We start from the raw sequence: 19133 nt of genomic DNA on the forward strand, positions 1-19133 counted from the left end.
TGGAGAAAAGGCGACCCTTGTTACAAACTGGCAAAAAAATGTGGCTGAACTGTGTTCTAGTCTTTGTGACAGGTAGACCCTGTCAGCAATGAAATTGGATATTTACCTGAGGAGACTTCTAAGGAAAATGGTGAAGGAGCAGCTTGGTTCCCGACTGCTTACAGTAAAATGAAAGAAGAGAGAAACTAATTGAAGAAGGAATTGTCAAGCAAAAAGGAACCAGAACCTAAAGATTTGGAAAATTCTTGGTCTATTCATATTGCAAAAGATGAGAAAGCTCGCTCTGAAGATCACTAAGGGTGTGGCTGAACAACCATTTGACAAGGACACTAGTGCAGGTGTGAACCACGGACCTAACCAGCCACCCCAGCAGAAACACTGCCAGTTTGAACTGAAGGAGACTAAGACAGGACAAGATGAAGCAATTTCTTAGATCCTACAAGACTGGACCACAGACCTATTTAGCTATGAACATGTACTGTTCTCCAAGATAAGGAAAAAAATTGATCCCAAAGGCAATTCAGAGATGCTCAGGGCTGCTCCTCAGTTTCAAAGTCTGGGGGAGGTGCATCGCTTCAGTTTCAACAGACCAGATGGCAGCCACCTGGAGCCTTGGGGGTGTGACTTGGGCTGGCAGAGGGACAGAGATGGGAACACCACCCCAATGGGTCCTGAAGGCGGGATCACTGCCCAGGTGGGTCCCAAAGGCTGATCTGGTGCATCGAACCAGAGACTTATTCTTGAGCCTCAAGGTCTAATGGTATTTGCGTTGCTAGGTTTGGGATGTGCCTGAGACCCATAATCCCTTCCTTCCTTCTGACTTCTCCCTTTTGGAATGGGAATGTTTACCCCGTGCCTGTGCCACCGCTGTATTTTGGAAGCATGTAACTTACCTGGTTGTACAGGTTCACAGCTGGAGAGGAATTCTGCCCCAGAATCTCACCTGCACCTGGTTCAGAGGGTATTTACAGAAGTCTTTGGACTTTAGACTTGGGGGTTGATGCTAGAGTTAAGAGTCTGGGGGCTGTTGGGACGGAATGAATGTATTTTGCATGTGAAAAGGGCATGAATGTGGCAGGGCCAGAGAGCTGAACAGTACAGACTGATTGTTTGTCTTACCCAAAACCCACACTCTGAAGCCGTATTCCCCAACGTGATGATATTTGGTGGTCGGGCCTTTGGGGAGGTAACGAGTGCTATATGAGGTCATGAGAGTGGGGCCCTCCTTATAATCAGAGGAGGAAGGCCCAGAGCTCACTCTCTTCACCACGTGAGGACGCAGCAAGAAGGTGATCATCTGCAAGCCAGGAGAGGATTCTCACCAGGAACCAGATCTGGGGGCACCTTGATCTTGGACTCTCCAGCCTCCAGAACCGTGAGAAATAAATGTTTGTTGTTTAAACCACCCACTCAGGGCTGGCCCCGTGGCCGAGTGGTTAAGTTCACGCGCTCCGCTGCAGGCGGCCCAGTGTTTCGTTGGTTCGAATCCTGGGCGCCGACATGGCACTGCTCATCAAACCACGCTGAGGCAGCGTCCCACATGCCACAACTAGAAGGACCCACAACAAAGAATATACAACTACGTAACGGGGGGCTTTGGGGAGAAAAAGGAAAAAAATAAAATCTTTAAAAAAAAAAAAACCCACCCAGTCTATGGTGTTTTGTTATAGCAGCCCAAGCTGGCTAAGAAAAATATTCATAGCAGCGCTACTCACAATAGCCAAAAGACGGAAAAGCCCGAATGTCCATCAGTGGATAAAAGGATAAACAAATTGAAATATATATACACAACAGAAGACTCTTCAGCCATAAAAAGGAATAAAGGACTGATACACGCTACAACATGAATGAACTTCAACAACATGCTAAGTAAAAGAAGCAACATAAAAGGTCACACATTGCGGGATTCCATTTATAGGAAATATCTAGAATAGGTAAATCCATAGACAGAAAGCAGATTTGTGGTCACCAGGGGCTATGGGCAGGAGGGAATAAGGATTAACTGCTTTAAAGGGTATGGAGTTTCATTTTGGAGTGATGAAAATGTTTTGAAACTAGACGGAGATGTGGTTGCACAATATTGTGAATGTATAAATGCCACTGGATTGTTCACATTAAAGTGGTTCATTTTATGTTGTGAGAATTTCACCTTAACTTTTCTAAAAAGAGAGATTTAAGAGGCATAACAACCAAATGCAACGTGTGGTCCTTGATTAGATCCTGGTTTGTACAGGTCAGCTAGAAAAGACATCTGGGGACAATTAGGGAAGTATGAATATAGGCTGGGCATTGGATGATATAAAGAATCATTATTAAGTGTGACAATGGGGGCATCATTAAATAGAAAAATACCCTTATTTTTCAGATATGCATACAGAAGGACCTGGGAATGAAATGTTATGATGTCATTCAAAATATTTCAGGAAAAACAGGAGATAAAGCAAAGGTAACAAAATGTTAACAACTGTGAGCTGTACATGATGAGGTAGAGGTGTTAATTATATCTTTCTCTTTGTTTTCTGTATGTTTGAAGTTTTCCATAATAAAAGATTTTAAAACTTCCAGTAAAAATCCCAGCAAGTTATTTTGCAGATCTCAACAAACTGATTCCAAAGTCTTACATGGAGAGGAAAAAGACCCAGAACAGCCAACAAGATATGGAAGGAGAAGAACAAAGTTGGAGGACTGACAGTACCCAACCTTAAGACTTACTACAAAGTTACAGTAATCAAGACAGTGTGAGAAACAGATCAATGGAACAGAACAGAGAGCCCAGAAACAGACCCTCGCAAATACAGTCAACTGATCTTTGACAAGGGAGCAAAGGCAATTCAACGGACCAAAGACAGTTTCTTCCACAAATGGTGTTAGAACAACTAGAACGACCAATAGACTATAGAGTGGAGAACTGTCTAGATCAGCTTTGAAAATTGGGACAACTCCCATCCACCTGGCAGCAGCTTTGAGACATTTCTGAAAGACATAAAGCTGACAACAATGCCCGGGGCAAGGACGATGGATCCCTCACTCACTGGTCAGATGCACAGTGGATAACAGAGGGCCATGGGGTAGTTACTAAAGAAGGGAGAGAGCCCCATCTAACCTTGGGCAGACACACAAAGAGAAAAGGAACCACTGGCACAGGAATTAAACAAGAGCCTGCCAGAGATATCCTCCAGCCTCGTTCATTATTTCCACAAACATTAAGTGCCTACTATGTGTCACTGGGGCTGGGAACACAGCAGTAAACAAAACACAGAGGGTCTCTAACCTCATGGTGGCTATGCTACCCAATACAGACCCACTGGCCACATGTGGCCATTTAAATTTAACTTTTAATTAACTAAGATTGAATAAAATTTTAGAACTCTATTTTAGTCACACTAGCCACATTTCACATGCTCAACAGCCATGTGTGGCAAGTGGCTATCAAAATAACAGAAGCCATCTGAGAGATAAAGTAAGTACGCCCATGAAAATCAGAAAGCAGTGGAAGAAGACGTGAAAACAGTTCACTTATTCCTGTCCCCAAGTGGGATTCATGATGACATTGAATCTCTGGAAAAAGGACAAACTGAGATCAAAATTTGTATCCACAGAAAAACGTAACTGTCAAATTAAAAACAGAATAGCATTGAAAAGCCAGCTCGTATATCAAAGAAAACCAAATCAGAGACTTAGAAGACAAGCCTGAGGGGGGCCGGGGGGGGGGGGGGAGGGTAGTGAATATACAGAATAACAAGAATTCCACAGGGACAGGAAAGAACAGAATATATAAAAAGGAAAGACTATTTTATGTTCAAAAAATTTTGGACATAATTTGTGAGAAGAATTAAAATGGGAAATCAACACAAATGTCTAACCACAGAGGATGAGCTAAATAAATCATTCAAAGATATAGAGTGATGGATTAATATACTGAATATATATAAAGATAAATTTGAAAATGGCAATCAAGTAGAAAAAATGGAAACTATTGAAAGGTAATTTATAAAAGAAGAAACGCAAATGGCCAGCACTTATGTGAAATCAACATACACAAATCAAAACAATACAACATGTTTTTAAATCGATTGCCATAGCAGGGCGCCTGGTGGTGTAGTGGTTAAGTTCATGAGTTCTGCTGTGGTACCCTGGGGTTTGCAGGTCCAGATCTCACTCATCAAGCCATGCTGTGGTGGTGTCCCACATAAAATGGAGGAAGATGGCATAGATGTTAGCCCAGCAACAACCTTCCTCAAGTAAAAAGAGGAAGACTGGCAACAGATGTTAGCTCAGGGCCAATCTTCCTCACACACACACAAAAAAAATTATCACCTGGCAAAATTTAAAAAGAGTAACAATACCCAGTATTGACAAGAATACGACAAACAGGCACTCTGAAACACCACTATGTGAGAGGATAAACTAGAATAATCTTTTTGCGGGGTAATAAATTGGAAATGACTGTTCTCTCTTTAATGCCATCCTTCTTTTAATAAGAAAATTAACTCCTTTCCCCACAACAGAGGTAATGCCCCCCGAGGCCTTTTGCAATATTTGTCTCTCAAGTAGAAGTGTCTCGGGTAGAAAATATCAAATCCAGGAACACAACCTCTGGGAGGCAGAAATGGCAAGGGCAGCTGTTTTTCAACGCCGCCTAAACCACATATCTCTCTGGGTAAGTCAAAGGAGGTATTTTCATCAGAAAAAAATGATCCACCCTTGACTCTCCAGTAATCCTCACGCGGTGCTGGGTGTCCCCAGTCAACGAATCCCGAATCCCACTCGGGATTAAATGAAAACATCGCGTGTCTCCTTCCGCCGACCTGAAATTTTAGTTCTTGAAAAAATATGTTTGCCTGGCTTAATGCGACGTCAAAAACAAACAAACTCAGCCATTTCTGAGGTGAACGACAGCACACGGGAAGGGCAGTGGGGGTGACAGTGAAGGGAGCCCAAGTCACTTCAATGCGGCTGCCCTTTAGTAAAGCAAATGGGACAAATTACTGGAAATCCAATGCCCGGCTAAGAGCCTAGTGTCGCATGGCTCCTGGCTCCAAAGTCATGCAGTGAAAGATAATTTCAGCGTGTTTCTATTCTCTGTGGCAGGAATTAGTTCCCTTAACCCACGAAGAACAAACAAACAGGTGCCAGGAAAGATGGCAAGTCCCAGTGAACTTACTTGCAAGGCAGACTCCAGGTCCCCCGTCATGAGAGGCACCCAGAGGGCAGGCTGAGCTCCGTGATCTGCCCAGGCTCAGCCCGGCCCCACAAAGTACCAGGTGGGCTTTGAAAAAAGTTGCATAATCTCTGCGTACCTCAGTTTCTTCATCTGTCAAATAGAGACAGTAGCATCTTCTTCACAGAGCTGTGAGAATGTAGGAGCAAGGCCTGTGAACGTGCCTGGTACCTGGTTCTCATTTTATGATTAGAGCAAACAGTGATACCAACGGACTTTGTCACTAATTACTACAGCAGTGCAGACAAACGAATTTATACGGACAGACTCCAAAGGAGCACAAAGATAAAAATAATAACGTAAGGGTGGTGGGATCAAAGGAGATTTTTTTTTTCACTTTAAGAAATTTTCATTTGTGTTGTAATCGTTTTAAAATAAATAAAAATTGAAAAAATGACTTTGACGCCCAAGGAAACTAAAAATTAATTTTCATCCAAAGGACTTTCATCTTATATCACAATGAATAGAGTAAATTTAATTACACAAAGAACCTGAAGAAGTTCAATGAAATAGCGCATCGTAATAAAAGCTGGCATTTATTTAGCAATTACTACACGTGAAGCATGCTACAACATCCATTCAATTAACCCCCATCACAGGTCTAAGAAGGAGGGAGTATTATTTTCCTTTTTACAGATGGCAAAACGAAGGCACAAGAAGCAGCATACCCAAGCCCACAGAGCTCACAGGTGGAGGGGCAGCCGTCCACAGAGAGGCAGGGAGCAGACGCTGCCAGTGCCCCCGCCCTGATGTCCCCCAGGATTCCCCTCCAGGATCAAGACCGTTGACTGCAAATACCTGCAACTTTCAGACTGGGTACTTTTTTTCTTTATAGCTACATGAGGATCAGCCCTGTGGTGGGCAGACTAGCAGTGCTCCCAGGAGCAGCCTGGGCCAACGACGGCCCGGGCAGGTGGAGAAAACGCCCCAGGCTCCCGCCTCTGGCTGGAGTAAGTCTCAGGTGGCTCCCTGCGGCTCGGAGAGTTCCCCAGCAGGACAGAACCCCCCAGGCCCTCAGAGGTGACTGACACGATAGCGCCCCCGTTTCCTGGCGTCCTTCTCCTCCCTGTCTCTCTCCTCCCAACTCCACCACTGGTTTTCCTGGGGTCAACGCAAAACCAACAACAACCGAAGAAACTACCTCTCCACAAATTCTTGTTTCAGGGTCACTCTAACCATCAGGCTTCACTACCTACAGTATAATTGAAACAGGCGATGCTCCTTCAGTGTCGATCCTAAATGTGCTCACCTTTGAAGGATCCTGAAAATACGTACCTACCCCTTAAATCATAAATTAAGTGCAGACTTTAACGTACGCCGTATGGAAACATGTGGCATTGTGGAGGGGTTGAGAGGACCTGAGAGACCTAAGTTGTCAACCAAGCAGGCCCTCTGCTCCCCAGGGACCCCGGAGAGGGTTCTCACAGGGCACAGAGAGCTTGTGAGGGCGAAGCTTGGCCAAATTGTGCTAGAGGAGCAGAGTTTGATTGTCCATCCCAGGCAGACAGCCAGCGGAGAAAGCAAACAGCAGCGCTCTCTGGAGTCCACTCTGGGCGAGCCCAGGTCGGGCACTTCCCACACACTAGTTCATTCGATCCTCTGAGTGAGTCCACTGTGTCAGAGCTGGTTTTCGCCCCATTGCACAGAAGGGGAGACTGAGGGTTATAGAAGGGAAGTGACTTGTTCAAGGTCACCTGGCTCCTAAATGGCTGGGCGGGGACTTGAACCAGATCTCCCTGACTCTGAACCCAAACCTCACCCACAGGTACACAACTCCCCGCTACATGTTCATTATAAGAAAGTCACCATTACTGAACCGTATATTAGGTGCAAAGCACTTCAGATACCTAATTTCTCATTCTCACCACAACCCTACAAGTTAGAACGGAGCCAGACACTGTGTGAGCTTCATAAAGACACCAGCCCCAGGAAGGACTATCTCCATTTTACAGTAAGAAAACCGAGGCTCTGGGGAAACACCGGGGCCAGCGCAGAGAGCCGAGCTCTACTCTCCCCACCCGGCTGGGGCTCCTGGGAGCCACGGTGCTCTCCATGTTACCTGCAGAGGGACCACCTCCTCCTCTGCCATCCCTGCTTGGAGGCAATGCTCAGAGGTAACTGCGACGCATCCGTATCGCCTGCCTGCTCGCAGGAAACCCAACGGCTGTCCTCACACAGCTTCTGCCCCTTCTGTAGCCTGCAAATCCTCCCAAGTCTCGTCTTCTAAGATCCCGTCCCCTTAGCTTTCGGTTAAATGCTTGGTCTCACTCTGGGGTCATCCTCCGTGCACACGCAACCTCACCCACTCACAGCCACCTGCTCCCACTGATCCAAAGGACCCCGAAGAGATCTAAGCGGGCAAATCAACAGCCTTGTTAAAGAAAAAAACATATCATGGATTACACCTTCTATTACCTCAGTCTATGGGGCTTTCCATTCTCAGAGAAGTTAAATAAATCTCCAGTAATATTTGTCCCTTAACACTCCACGTTGGCCATCTGATATCACACTCCTTATTTTGATGGCAAGCTCCAAAGAATTTTTCAGTGATGGCAGCTTCAGCTGATTTCCATTCCCCAAGAACCCCCTCTAAGTCTCCCAAGGAGAATAAACACACCATATTTCTTGAAAATATGCATGTCTGGCAACTCAGAAGGGTACCATCTGGTTCACATAATTTCTGCATGACGTCTCTGAAAAGCCTATAGAACATATAGGATCCACTCCTGCTGTAATACACCCAAGGCATTCCGTTGTTATTGTGCAGATCGACTCAGGTTAACCAGGGCTAAAGCTGACCCCAGCCCTGGCAAGGGTCGCGACGATCAACTCCCTTAGAACACGGCTCACCAATGAAAATACGCATAGTTCATCAAAGTCATGCTGGAGAGGAAAGATAAACATGAAAATGACATCATCCTCCAGAATCATTTTGAGCCCTGAGAAAAGTAAGCGGAGAACTGGCAAGAAATGCAGATTGGGACTCTTTCAAAATGAAGCAGAGGAGAAAGCAAAATAAAGGCGGAATGATCAAAACAAGGAGGGAACGATGACAGATGTGGAGTCAACCCGGTCGGGGGAGCAAGGCTGCTTCCCTGGTGAGGAATTACAGCGAGGTACACGGCAGAAGGCCCAACAACCTGTGACCAGAAAACACTTCTTGAGTCCCCTGTGTTCCCATCCAAGTCAACATCCTGCAGCCACTCCCCTCCAGCACCGGATGTTATTTCACTTAACATCGATCGTACCCTCAAGGTCCATATTCCAGAGCAAGCCCCTTCTCAGGCCGCCAGGATGGATCAGAACTGTTAAAAAATGCACCACCCAGTTGCAGAGGCAGACAAGACATTTTAGTGTTCTGTCCGGGGCTTCAGAAACATGCCTACCAGCACATACAAACTCCCCGGACTTATAGTCCAGAGCAGAGGCTGGCAAACTTTTTCTGTAAAAGGCTAGATAACAACATTTCAGGCTTGGCGCCCCATGCTGTCTCTTGTCACAACCATCCACCTCTGCCAGAGGTAAGGCGCGTGCAAATGAAACACAAGGAGCGCGGGTGTGTGTCGACAAAACTTAATTTATGGACACTGCATTCGAATTGTATGTAATTATCATGTGTCGCAAAATATTATTCTTCTGATTTTTTTTTCAGCCATTAAACAAATGTAAAAATGATTCTTAGCTCATGGGCCATACAAAAAAGCAGGTGACGGGCTATTTTGGCCCCACAGGCCATAGTTTGTCAGCCCCTGGTTTACAGCTTGTATGTAATAACAGTTTGAACGGGTGGCATCTGGTTCAAATGAACGATGAAGACACCTTGAATTTATGCAAAGACTAAAAATCACGAGGAAGAGGCTGGAGGATGGCGATGGATTTACCTCACGCAGTGGCGACAAGTACTGTACTTGTCTTGGACTCACACAGGCCTGTCCTTGAGTCCTCATGGACCACTTTCCAGCTATATGACCTTGAACAAGTTTTACTTAACCTTGCCAAGCCTTAATTCCCTCCTTTGTAAAGGGGGGTAAGAATAGTAACTTCTTTTTTCTTTTTCCAGGGGTCTTTTTTTGAAGTAACATTGGTCTATAACACTATATAAGTTTCAGGTGTACATCATTATATTCCCACTTCTGTGTATGCTACATTGTGTTTGCCACCAAAAGTCTACTTTCCATCGGTCACCATACAAATGCCCCCCTTTATCCCTTCCAACCCCACCCCCACCCCTTGCCCTTTGGTAACCACCCATCTGTTCTCTGTATCCATGTTTGGTTGTCGCTGTTGTTTTATCTTCTACTTATGAGTGAAGTCATGCGGTTTTTGTCTTTCTTCATATGATTTATTTCACTTAGCATAATACCTTTATGGAAGACTACTCAGCCATAAAAAAGATGAAATCTTGCCATTTGCAACAACACAGAAGAACAGCACCTTCCTGATAGTTATCATGAGGAAAAAATGGGATCCTGCATCTAAAATACTTTGCACAGCATCCAGCACCTCTGCAAAATAACACCAACGAGCACTGTGATAATACTCATGGAATGACCGGCTGGTGGATCACAAAGCATTTTTCCTGGATATGAAGATAAAATTTTAAGAATCTTGACTCCTAATTTATAAAAGCTGAAGCTCAAAACAAGGTCGATGCCAGAGTTAAACACAAGACTAATACAATAAAAGGAAATTTTAATTTTGGGGCAACACCTCAGTTATTCAGCTTTTGGGAATCTACAACCCTCAGATTTCTATAAAATTTGTGAGCTCGAAGTCATGAAAGAAGAATGTAAGCATGAACAGTCATGCATCCACTCAACAAGCATTTCTGATGAATTCTGAGTGAGAAGCAGTTTACAATATCTACTAGGAGGGCTCAAGAAGTAACCAAAATAATTTTAACACATAAACACGGCATTGTCAATGTGCGTACACCCGGGGCTCAAGGAGCCGTGAGGGGAAGCAGCAGCGTTGGAGAAAAAAGAGGAAGAACGCAGGGAGCTGGGTGAGCTGGAGCTCTGCAGGCTCAAAGGCGGGGGAGCTTGCCAAGCAGAAGTAATGGAACAGGCAGAGGAGGGAATGAGCCTGAGGCTGCTGGAGACTGGAGGGTGAGGGCTGCCAGATGGAGCTGGGGCAGCAGGAAAGGATACCACACACCAAGTTAAGGAACAGAGAGTCTACCCTATGCCTCTGGCAACCCCATGGCAAGCCCCGGGAAGGAAATGATGAGGTCAAATTACACTAGTGTACAAAGCTCAGGTAGGCAAGAGCCATAAGCCCTATGGAGCACGGGGATGAGGAGGAGATGGAGAGGACCAGAAGAAGGGGAGGAATATTTAGAGGTAGAATCTACACAGGACTTAGTGACTGGATGTTGAGGTTGGGAGGATCAAAAAAGAGAGTCAAAACTACAATAAGAAGCCACAAATATAGCCAAGAAGCAAGAAATATGATAGCTGCCAGGAGACATGGATGGCACAGTCTGCTAGTCTACAATAATTTTGGGGTGGAGGGGTGATAGATGCCACCTTTGAAGCCAACCACAGCCAGGGAACAGGGAGAAAACAAGGCAAGGAAAACACACACATATCATACACACTCCCAAGCACGGGCAGATAAGAGGAGAGAGCGGCCGACAGCCAAGGCAGCAGGTAACATACATCGTTGCGTCAAACACGCCCCAATGTGTCTTTCATGGTCTGTATGTACTCCCTGGAACCTGGTCCATACAATAAAATGCATGTAAATAAACATTCAAATATGATATAATATTTCATTTTAATGTAATTATGATGGCAAAAAAAATATTGCAAGCCTTTTATACCTTACAGAAGAATTAGTTTATCAGCCTGTGCATTAATTCATTCATTCTTGAGAAACCGTGTTCATTATATGGGAAAGAACCACAAAGAGAGGCTGTCGTCATTGCTGAGCGCAAGCCCTTGCTCTGAGACGAGGACACTCTGTGAACTTGAGAGCATCCTTTTGCACCTCTGTGGACCTCCTCATTCATTCGCTGCACAATGCACGGATGAGACCCAGGCCAAACACCAGGACACAGGGAGGAATTAGATGCAGCCACTTTTCAAGCACTGTTCATCTTTTCTGCTTTCTTAACATGGTGAAAACAGTAGCTACGCCAGGAGGTTGCTGTGAAGATTACGTATGTGGGTTAAGTACCTACTTACAATCCATACAAACAAAAAACGCTCCATAAATGGAAACTCCCGTGAACGACCTCTGATACTGGTCTCGTTGTCCCCATTTAGGGTGAGGAAATGAAATCCCAAGGAGAGTTAAGTTATTCTCCCAAAGTCACACTTCTTGGCAAATGTGGGAGACCTACTTTTCCCAACTCCAAATCCCGCTAGCTTCCCCGTATTCCCTGCCACCTCCCCTGGCAATGAGTGTCACTGTTTGGTGAGGCCATGAGCTCCGCCATTTTGGTGTAACCATTATTCAAATGCAGCTTCCGGCCTCCACAGTTCCAAGCTCTTTGCACCAACCTCAACAGAGGTGCAATTCCTGGAAGTTTAGCTTTCAAACACTGTAGGATGGAGTTGAATGAAAGGCACCCTTAACATACTTGATTAACAATGCCCACTCAGGGGTGGAAAATTACAAGAAAAGAGAAATTCCTTTATTTTCCCAGTTGCTCTCACTCCCACTTCTACTCCTTCAAAATAACCCTGGGCCTCCGTCCATTGTCCCCAGGAAAGGAATCCACTGCTGAAAAGCAAGAGAATTAAAAGAAGTGTATTTTTTGGCTTTTGAGCTTCCAAGGGCCAAAATCCTTGAAATTTATGGCCAAACTGTGGGATTTCATTTGTCATTTCACTCTGAAATTTCTGCATTCTATGCTAACTGTATAACATTATTCCTGGTCCAAGATGTCATTCTTCATATCGAGAAATCAACCCTTAAAGAGAAATGATCACGTGTTTTAGACAATGACTCTGCCTTTTCTTGGAAAAAGCACTTGGTCTAAGAGATCCATCTGAATAGTAGGGATCCAGGATGGATAAAATTCAAGGGTGTCGGTTAGCTTCTTTTAAACAAATTTTACAAGTTATATAAAATTTGTTAACATCTGTTTTAAGATACATAACGTTTACTTATGACATGCTAAGGCTCAATGAAAGCACCCAAGAAGGGGTTATATCTGCCTTAGAATATTCTGGAAACTACCTATTCTTGCATCCTCTTTTCAAAATATTCCTAAATAGGTCACTATGAGGAAAGCACCACCTCCACCTCGTCTCTTGCCAGCATTTGCACCATCGTGCAAAGCTGCCCACTCATTTCAGAGCTGCCTTCTGCTGCTCTGCCCACTCACCACTGGAGAATCTGTAGCATGACTTGACAACTCTTGCCCTCACACCTGATCACTCCACAGGTCCCAGGTTATGCCAGCCAAGCTCCTTCGAAGAGCACAACAGCACACGGGCAAATGCTCAGTTCAGTGCCATCCAATCTGCCTTCCAACAAGCTTTCCAGGGAACGTCCCCAGATAAAAAGCTAAGAGCTTTCTCCAGAGAGACCATATTTAACTCCCAAGCAAGTACTGGCAACGCCAAGGGCAAGCAGGAATCATCCTCTTGCCATTCAAACCTGAGAAAAAGTCGACCTGCAGATGGACCATTCAAGCAATACACGCCAGGTCTAAGACCTTTAAGGCAAAGTTGCCAACCATTTGGGAAGGGACCATATTAATTCATAACACATGTTTTTCTTTGGGTCTGCACAGCTTTTTAAAATTTTAAATTAATTGCTACTATTTCAAAAACTAGGAAATTTTGTATAAAATCTGGATTTTGAACGTTCCTCTCCCAAAATCAAGATAATCAAGGCAAACAATAGGTTGGAGTTAAACAGAAGCAGACCAGCCAGGCTCCAGGTCACCATCCTCACTGCCTGCTCAGTGTTCCTTCAATATGAGCAGGGAGTTCCTGAGCACCTGCTATTTGCCAGGCAGTGTCCAAAACACTGAGGACACCAAAGGAGATAAACAGGACTGGAAATTATCACACAGCCGTATCTGCTAAGAAGGGAATTTAACTGAGTAACACAAAGGATTCTGTTTCAGGGAAGATGGAGTAGATACACTTTTCCCTAGTCCTCCCACTAACTTCAACTAAAAACCCTGGCCATTATATAAAACACAGACATAAGGAGACCTCGGAAGGTAGAGAAAAGAAGGCATACTGGCTAGCAACCTCAGGACCCAAGAAGTGACACAGTTGTGAGTTTCCTGAGTTATCTTTTCCCCTCACCTATCCAAGACTTGGAGCTGAAGAAGCCAGCAACCTAGAAACACTAACAGATACGGGGGGAAAAAAGCTCCAATAAAGACTTGCTCTGTCTAGCCAAAGGACTGGGCAAGGGGCAGCCTAGCAAGACGGAAAATGTTTAGATAACAACCACTTCACTCCAGCTCCACTCCAAACACCACAGAAAAACTGTGGTCCCACCCCCACCCACACCAGGAAAGGATGAGAGAGGAGCCTAGACTTCCACCTTACCAGGCTGTAATGAGGCGACCCAACTCTAACCCCACATCCCCTGGGGTGGTGCCAGAGAAGGCCAAGTAGGGAGCTGGGACTTCATCCCCAGCAAGCAGTAAAACCCCCGCCTCATTCTCACCTTTGGGGTCACTGGAGACCATGTAGGGGCCTCAACTTCCACTCCCACAGGCAGCAATGAGGCGTCTCTCCCCTCCCTGCTAGGGTAGTGTCAGAGGAGGCCTAGTGGGGAGCCAGAACTCCTACTCCCACCCAGTAGGAAGGAGGTGCCCCCACTTTGAATGTCAACAGTCTGAGTGGGGAACCTGGACATCGACCCCCACCTGGACGTAACAAGGCGGCACCATGGCCTTCCCCTGCCAGAGAGGTGGCAAAGAAAGCCAGTCAAAGCAGCTACTCTAAATAAGATCCAGATCTCATCAAATAATACTTGAAATGCCCAGGTTTCAATGAAAAGATCACCAATATGCCAAGAACCAGGAAGATCTCAAACTGAATGAGAGAAGACAATCAATACATGTCAACAAGTTTATAGAACCATTAAAATTATCTGTCAAAGATTTTAAATGAGCCAATAAGCAATTATGAACATGCTTGAAACTAATTAAAAAAATAGAAAGTCTCAGGAAAGAAATAGAAAGTTTTAGAAAGAAATAGATGATACAAAGAACAACTAAATCAAAATTGCAGAACTAAAAAATATAATAGCTAAAATTAAAAAGTCAACCTGAAATTCAACTGTAGAATGTCAGAGATAGAGAAAAGAATCCGTGATCTAGACGACAGAACAATAGAAATTACCCAATTTGAACAACAGAGAGGAAATAAACTTTAAAAAAAAAAAAAGAATAGAGCTCAGGGACGTGTGGGACCATAACAAAAGATCTAATATTCACGTCATCAGAATCCCAAAAGGAGAGAAGAGGGCAGAGCTAAAAAAGCACTAGAATAAATAATGGCTGAAAACTTCCCAAATTTGGCAAAAGATATAAACCTACAGATTCAAGAAGCTAAGCAAATCCCAAAAAGGATAAAGCAAAAGAAATCCACACCAGGACACATCAGGGTCAAACTTCTAAAAACTAAAGACAAAGAAAGACTCTGGAAAGCAGTGAGAGAGATCCGACACCTTGCCTATAGAGGAAAAACAATTCAAATTACAGCACATTTCTCAACAGAAATCACAGAGGTCAGAAGAAAGTGGCATGATATTCAAGTGCTGAAAGAAAAGAACCATCAACCCAGAATCCTATATCCAGAGTAAATATCCTTCAGGGATGAAGGAGAAATCAAGACATTCTCAGATGAAGAAAAGCTGAGAGAATGCGTAGCCAGCAGACCCACCCTAAAAAGAATGGATAAAGGAGTTTCTCTAACCAGAAAGGAAATCCTAAAAGAAGTCACTCTGGAACTTTGAGAAGGAAGAAAGAACAGAGTGAACAAGAATGTGGGTAAACAGAATAGACTCCTTCTCTTGAGTTTCCTAAACTGAAATGTTTCTAAATGTAAACAGAGGAAATATTTAACAGTGATGTTATAAGTGGGGGAGGATAATGAGACACAAAGGCAGATAGGTTTTCTGCATTTCACTGGAACCAGTAAAATGAAGACACCAGTAGACTGTGATAAGTCTTGTATATAGCATGTAATGCCTAGAACAGCCACTGAAAATGCTATAAAAAGAGAGACACTCAAAAAACACTATATATAAATCAAAATGGAACTCTAAAAATGTTCAAGTAACACACAGGAAGGCAGGGGGAAAATATGCAAAAAATAGAACACAGAGAGAACAAACAAAAAGCAAAAAGAATTAAATGAAAGCCTTTATCCTTAACATATAAATAATTACATCAAATGTAAATGGTCCAAATATACCCCAAAAAAACCAGACTAGCAGAGTGGATTAAAAAGTATGACCTAACTATATGCTGTTTGCAAGAAACTCATTTCAAACATAGCAATATAGGCAGGTTGAAAGTAAAAGGATGAAAAAATTTTTATCATGAAAACATTAAACAAAATAAAGTAGGATTGGCTACATTAAATTCAGGTAAAGTAGACGTCAGAGCAAAGAATATTACCAAAGCCAGAGAGGGACATTATATAATGGTAGTGGATTAAAAAGGGTAAATCCACACATAGACATAGCAACCCTAAATGCGTCTGTACCAAACAGCAGAGCTGCAAACTGTGCAAAGCGAAAACGGACAGCAGTGAAAGAGGAAACAGACAAATCTACAATGATATTTGGAGATTTCTCCCAACAATTAATAGAACCAGACAAAAAATCACTAAGAATAAAGAAGAATTCAACCCTATTGACCAACAGGACCTAATCAATATTTATAGAATACTCCACCCAACAATAGCAGATACACATTGTTTTCGAGTACCCACAGAACACAGGCCAAGACAGACCATATCCTGAGCCGTAAAGTGACCTCAACAAATTTTTAAAAATTGAAATTAGACAGAGTGTGTTCTTTAATGATAATGCAATCAAACTACAAATCAGTAACAGGAGGATAACAGGAAAAATTCCAAACACTTGGAAACTAAAAGGCATAATTCTAACTAATCTGTGGATCAAAGAGAAAGTCTCAAGAGAAGTCAAAAAGTACACTGAAGTGAATGGAAATTACAATATGACACATCGAAATTAGCGACACAACTAAAGCAGAGCTGAGAGGGAAATATATACCATTCATGCACACAACAGAAAAGAGGAAAGACCTCAAATCAATAATCTGATTTCCCTCGAGAACACAGAAAAAGAAGAAAAAAAACCCAAGCAAGCAACGAAGAAGGAAGCAGAATGATAAGAGCAGAAATCAATGAAATTTAAAACAGCAAAACAACGCAGAAAATGAAACAAAGAGCTGGTTCTTTGAAAAGATCGATAAAACTGACAGACCTCTGGCAAGACTGACAAAGAAAAAAAGAGAAGACACAAATTACCAAAATCAGGAATGAGAAAGGGGATGTTACTATGGATCCTGCAGACACCAAAAAAGACAATAAGAGAATACTATGAATAATTCTCCACACATTTATTTGATAACTTAAATGAAATGAGCCAATTCCTTGAAAAACACAAACTAACGAAACTCCCAAATGAGAAACCTCCCAGCCCAGAAGGATTAGAAAATTCCACTAAATGTCTAAAGAATTAACACCAGTTCTACACAAGCTCTCCCAGGAGGCGGAGTAAGAGCGGACACTTTCCAATTCATTTTATTAAAGTAGTATTACCTGATATCAAAACTACACAAAGACAGTACGAAAAAAAAGAAAACTAAAGACCAATATCCCTCACGAATGTAGACACAAAAAACCCACGTCAAAATATTAGTAAATAGAAAGCATATACATTTAAAAAGAAATGCACATGATGACCAAGTGCATTTATTCTAAGGATGGAGAGCTGGTTCAATTCTCAAAATTCAATTAATGTAATCCACCATATTAACAGGCTAATGAAACATTATGTGATCGTATCAACTGATGTAGAAAAAGCAGCTGACAAAATTCAACATTCATTCACTATAAAAAGACTCAGAAAAAAATATAGAGGTGAACTTCCTGAATGTGATAAAGAATATCTACCAAAAAACCTACAGCTAACATTATACACTCATGCATCACATAACAACATTTCAGTCAACGCTGAAGCACATATACAATGGTGGCCCCATAAGATAGTGCCATAGAGCCTAGGCGTGCAGAGGCTATACCATCTAGGTTTGTGTAAGTGCACTCTATGATGTTCACACGACAAGAGATGCCGAACGACTCATTTCTCAGAATGCAGCCCCATCATTAAGCGATGCATGACTATACTTAACAGTGACAGACTGAATGGTTTCCCCTAAGATGGGGAGCAGGCAAGGATTCCACTTTCCTCACTCTTATTCAAATAAGGCCTGGTAATTGGTTAGGGGGTTCCTGCAGCCATGCAGGCAAGAGGCAGTGGCCAGGACCAGGATATCAGCAGCAGAGATAGAGGAATGTAAATAGATTAGGGATCTATTTTAAAAACAGAACCAAGAGGAAGGACTTTCTGATGAAGCAGAGAGGAGGAAAAGAAAAAAATCAAAGATGAATCTTCATTTTCATTTTGTTTTACTTGAGCATCAGAGCACATGTTGGTATGGTTTACTGAGATAGAGACCACCAGCAGAAAAACAAGTTGGGGTGGAGGAGAGTTCAGTTTTGCACATCTCAAGTCTGGGAGCCTTTTAGATATCTAAGGGGAAAGCGGATGTAGGCAGGCAGTTGTATAAGTTTCTTAGGGGTCTTAGGAGGAGAGTCTGGGCCAGAAATATGATTTAAAGAACAGTCAATGTATAGACTGCATGTAAATCCGTGAGGCAGGATAAGACACTTTGGCAGAGGGGAAGCTATAAAAAGAGGAGGTGTCCAAGCCAGAGCCCTGGGGCGCTCCAGGATTTAGAGTTCAAGGGACTGAGAAGGAGCCTTTAAAGGAGGTCTGAAGGAGCAGCCACTGAGGCCAGAGGGAAAGGAGCAAGCGCTGTAGGCAGGGAACAGTCCTCTGGGTCACAGGCCACTGAGAGGCAGGTGGGGAAGTGACCATCAGATGTGGCAGCTTGGAGGTCACTCACGACCTAGAGCGGCGGAAAAGCCAACTGGAACGGGCTGAGAAGAGACGGGAGACGAGAAACCAACAGCTTTCTCAAGACATCATGCTTTGAAGGGAGGGGAGGAAACAGGCCGGGGGTGAAACAGCGTCTCAGGTGGAGCAAGGATTTTTTCCTTTCCTTTTCCAAGGTAGGCGACACTAGAGAGAATGTCTACATGCTGATGGGAACGATCCAGGAATGAAGAAAGTGCAGTGCAGAAGAGAGCTGCAAGAACAGGAGCAGAATCCCGCAGACAACGAGAGGAGACGGGTTGGAAGCACAGCGGAGAGCCCAGCCAGGCGTGCGCCGTCCTTGTCACAACAGGAGAAAGAGGAGCCCACGGGTTAGCCAACAGGTCCCTCCGGACTTTGGAACTGTGGCCCATAAGGAAGCAAGGACGTGGCCATGGATGATGAGATAAGACTCAGGTATCAGGTTCAGCAGGGAGGACCCAAGTCGTCCAGCCTGAAACAGCAGCAGCTTCCACCACTGACGGCTGACGTGAGCAGGCAAAGCACTGGGTGGTACCTGTGTTTGAGAAACACTCACCCAATACTGGGGGACAGACATCATCATCCACTGCGTTAGAAAAAGTCAGAGGAGAAACAGGGGGCCCAGGAAGGTCGCTGCTGCTGGTGCTGGGGTAAAACCATGTGGGGTTGACCCTGGGAATGGCAAGGGGAGAGCTCACTGGGAAGGCATTCCCAGAAGAACTAGAATAGTTAGAAGTGCAACAACACCTCCCTA

The 19133-nt window shown here is 43.8% G+C and overlaps 1 protein-coding gene across 6 annotated transcripts in view; it reads right to left on the minus strand.

Moving 5' to 3' along the window:
- SH3GL3 (SH3 domain containing GRB2 like 3, endophilin A3) overlaps positions 1 to 19133 on the minus strand; it is a 130710-nt gene that overhangs the window by 105240 nt on the left and 6337 nt on the right. For 2 of the 6 annotated variants that reach the window (XR_011525385.1, XM_070570037.1), the window contains exon 1: positions 18936 to 19051. The exons of the other annotated variants lie outside the window; for them this stretch is intronic. Coding sequence is in view for 1 of the 2 variants with exons in the window: in XM_070570037.1 (XP_070426138.1) it covers positions 18936 to 18962 (27 nt within the window). In the remaining variant the exon portion in view is untranslated. Of the gene's footprint in view, positions 1 to 18935; positions 19052 to 19133 lie in introns of those variants that run through there. 6 annotated transcript variants of the gene reach the window in all.

This window comes from Equus przewalskii, chromosome 1 (assembly GCF_037783145.1).
Source record: "Equus przewalskii isolate Varuska chromosome 1, EquPr2, whole genome shotgun sequence".
NCBI lineage: Eukaryota > Metazoa > Chordata > Mammalia > Perissodactyla > Equidae > Equus > Equus przewalskii.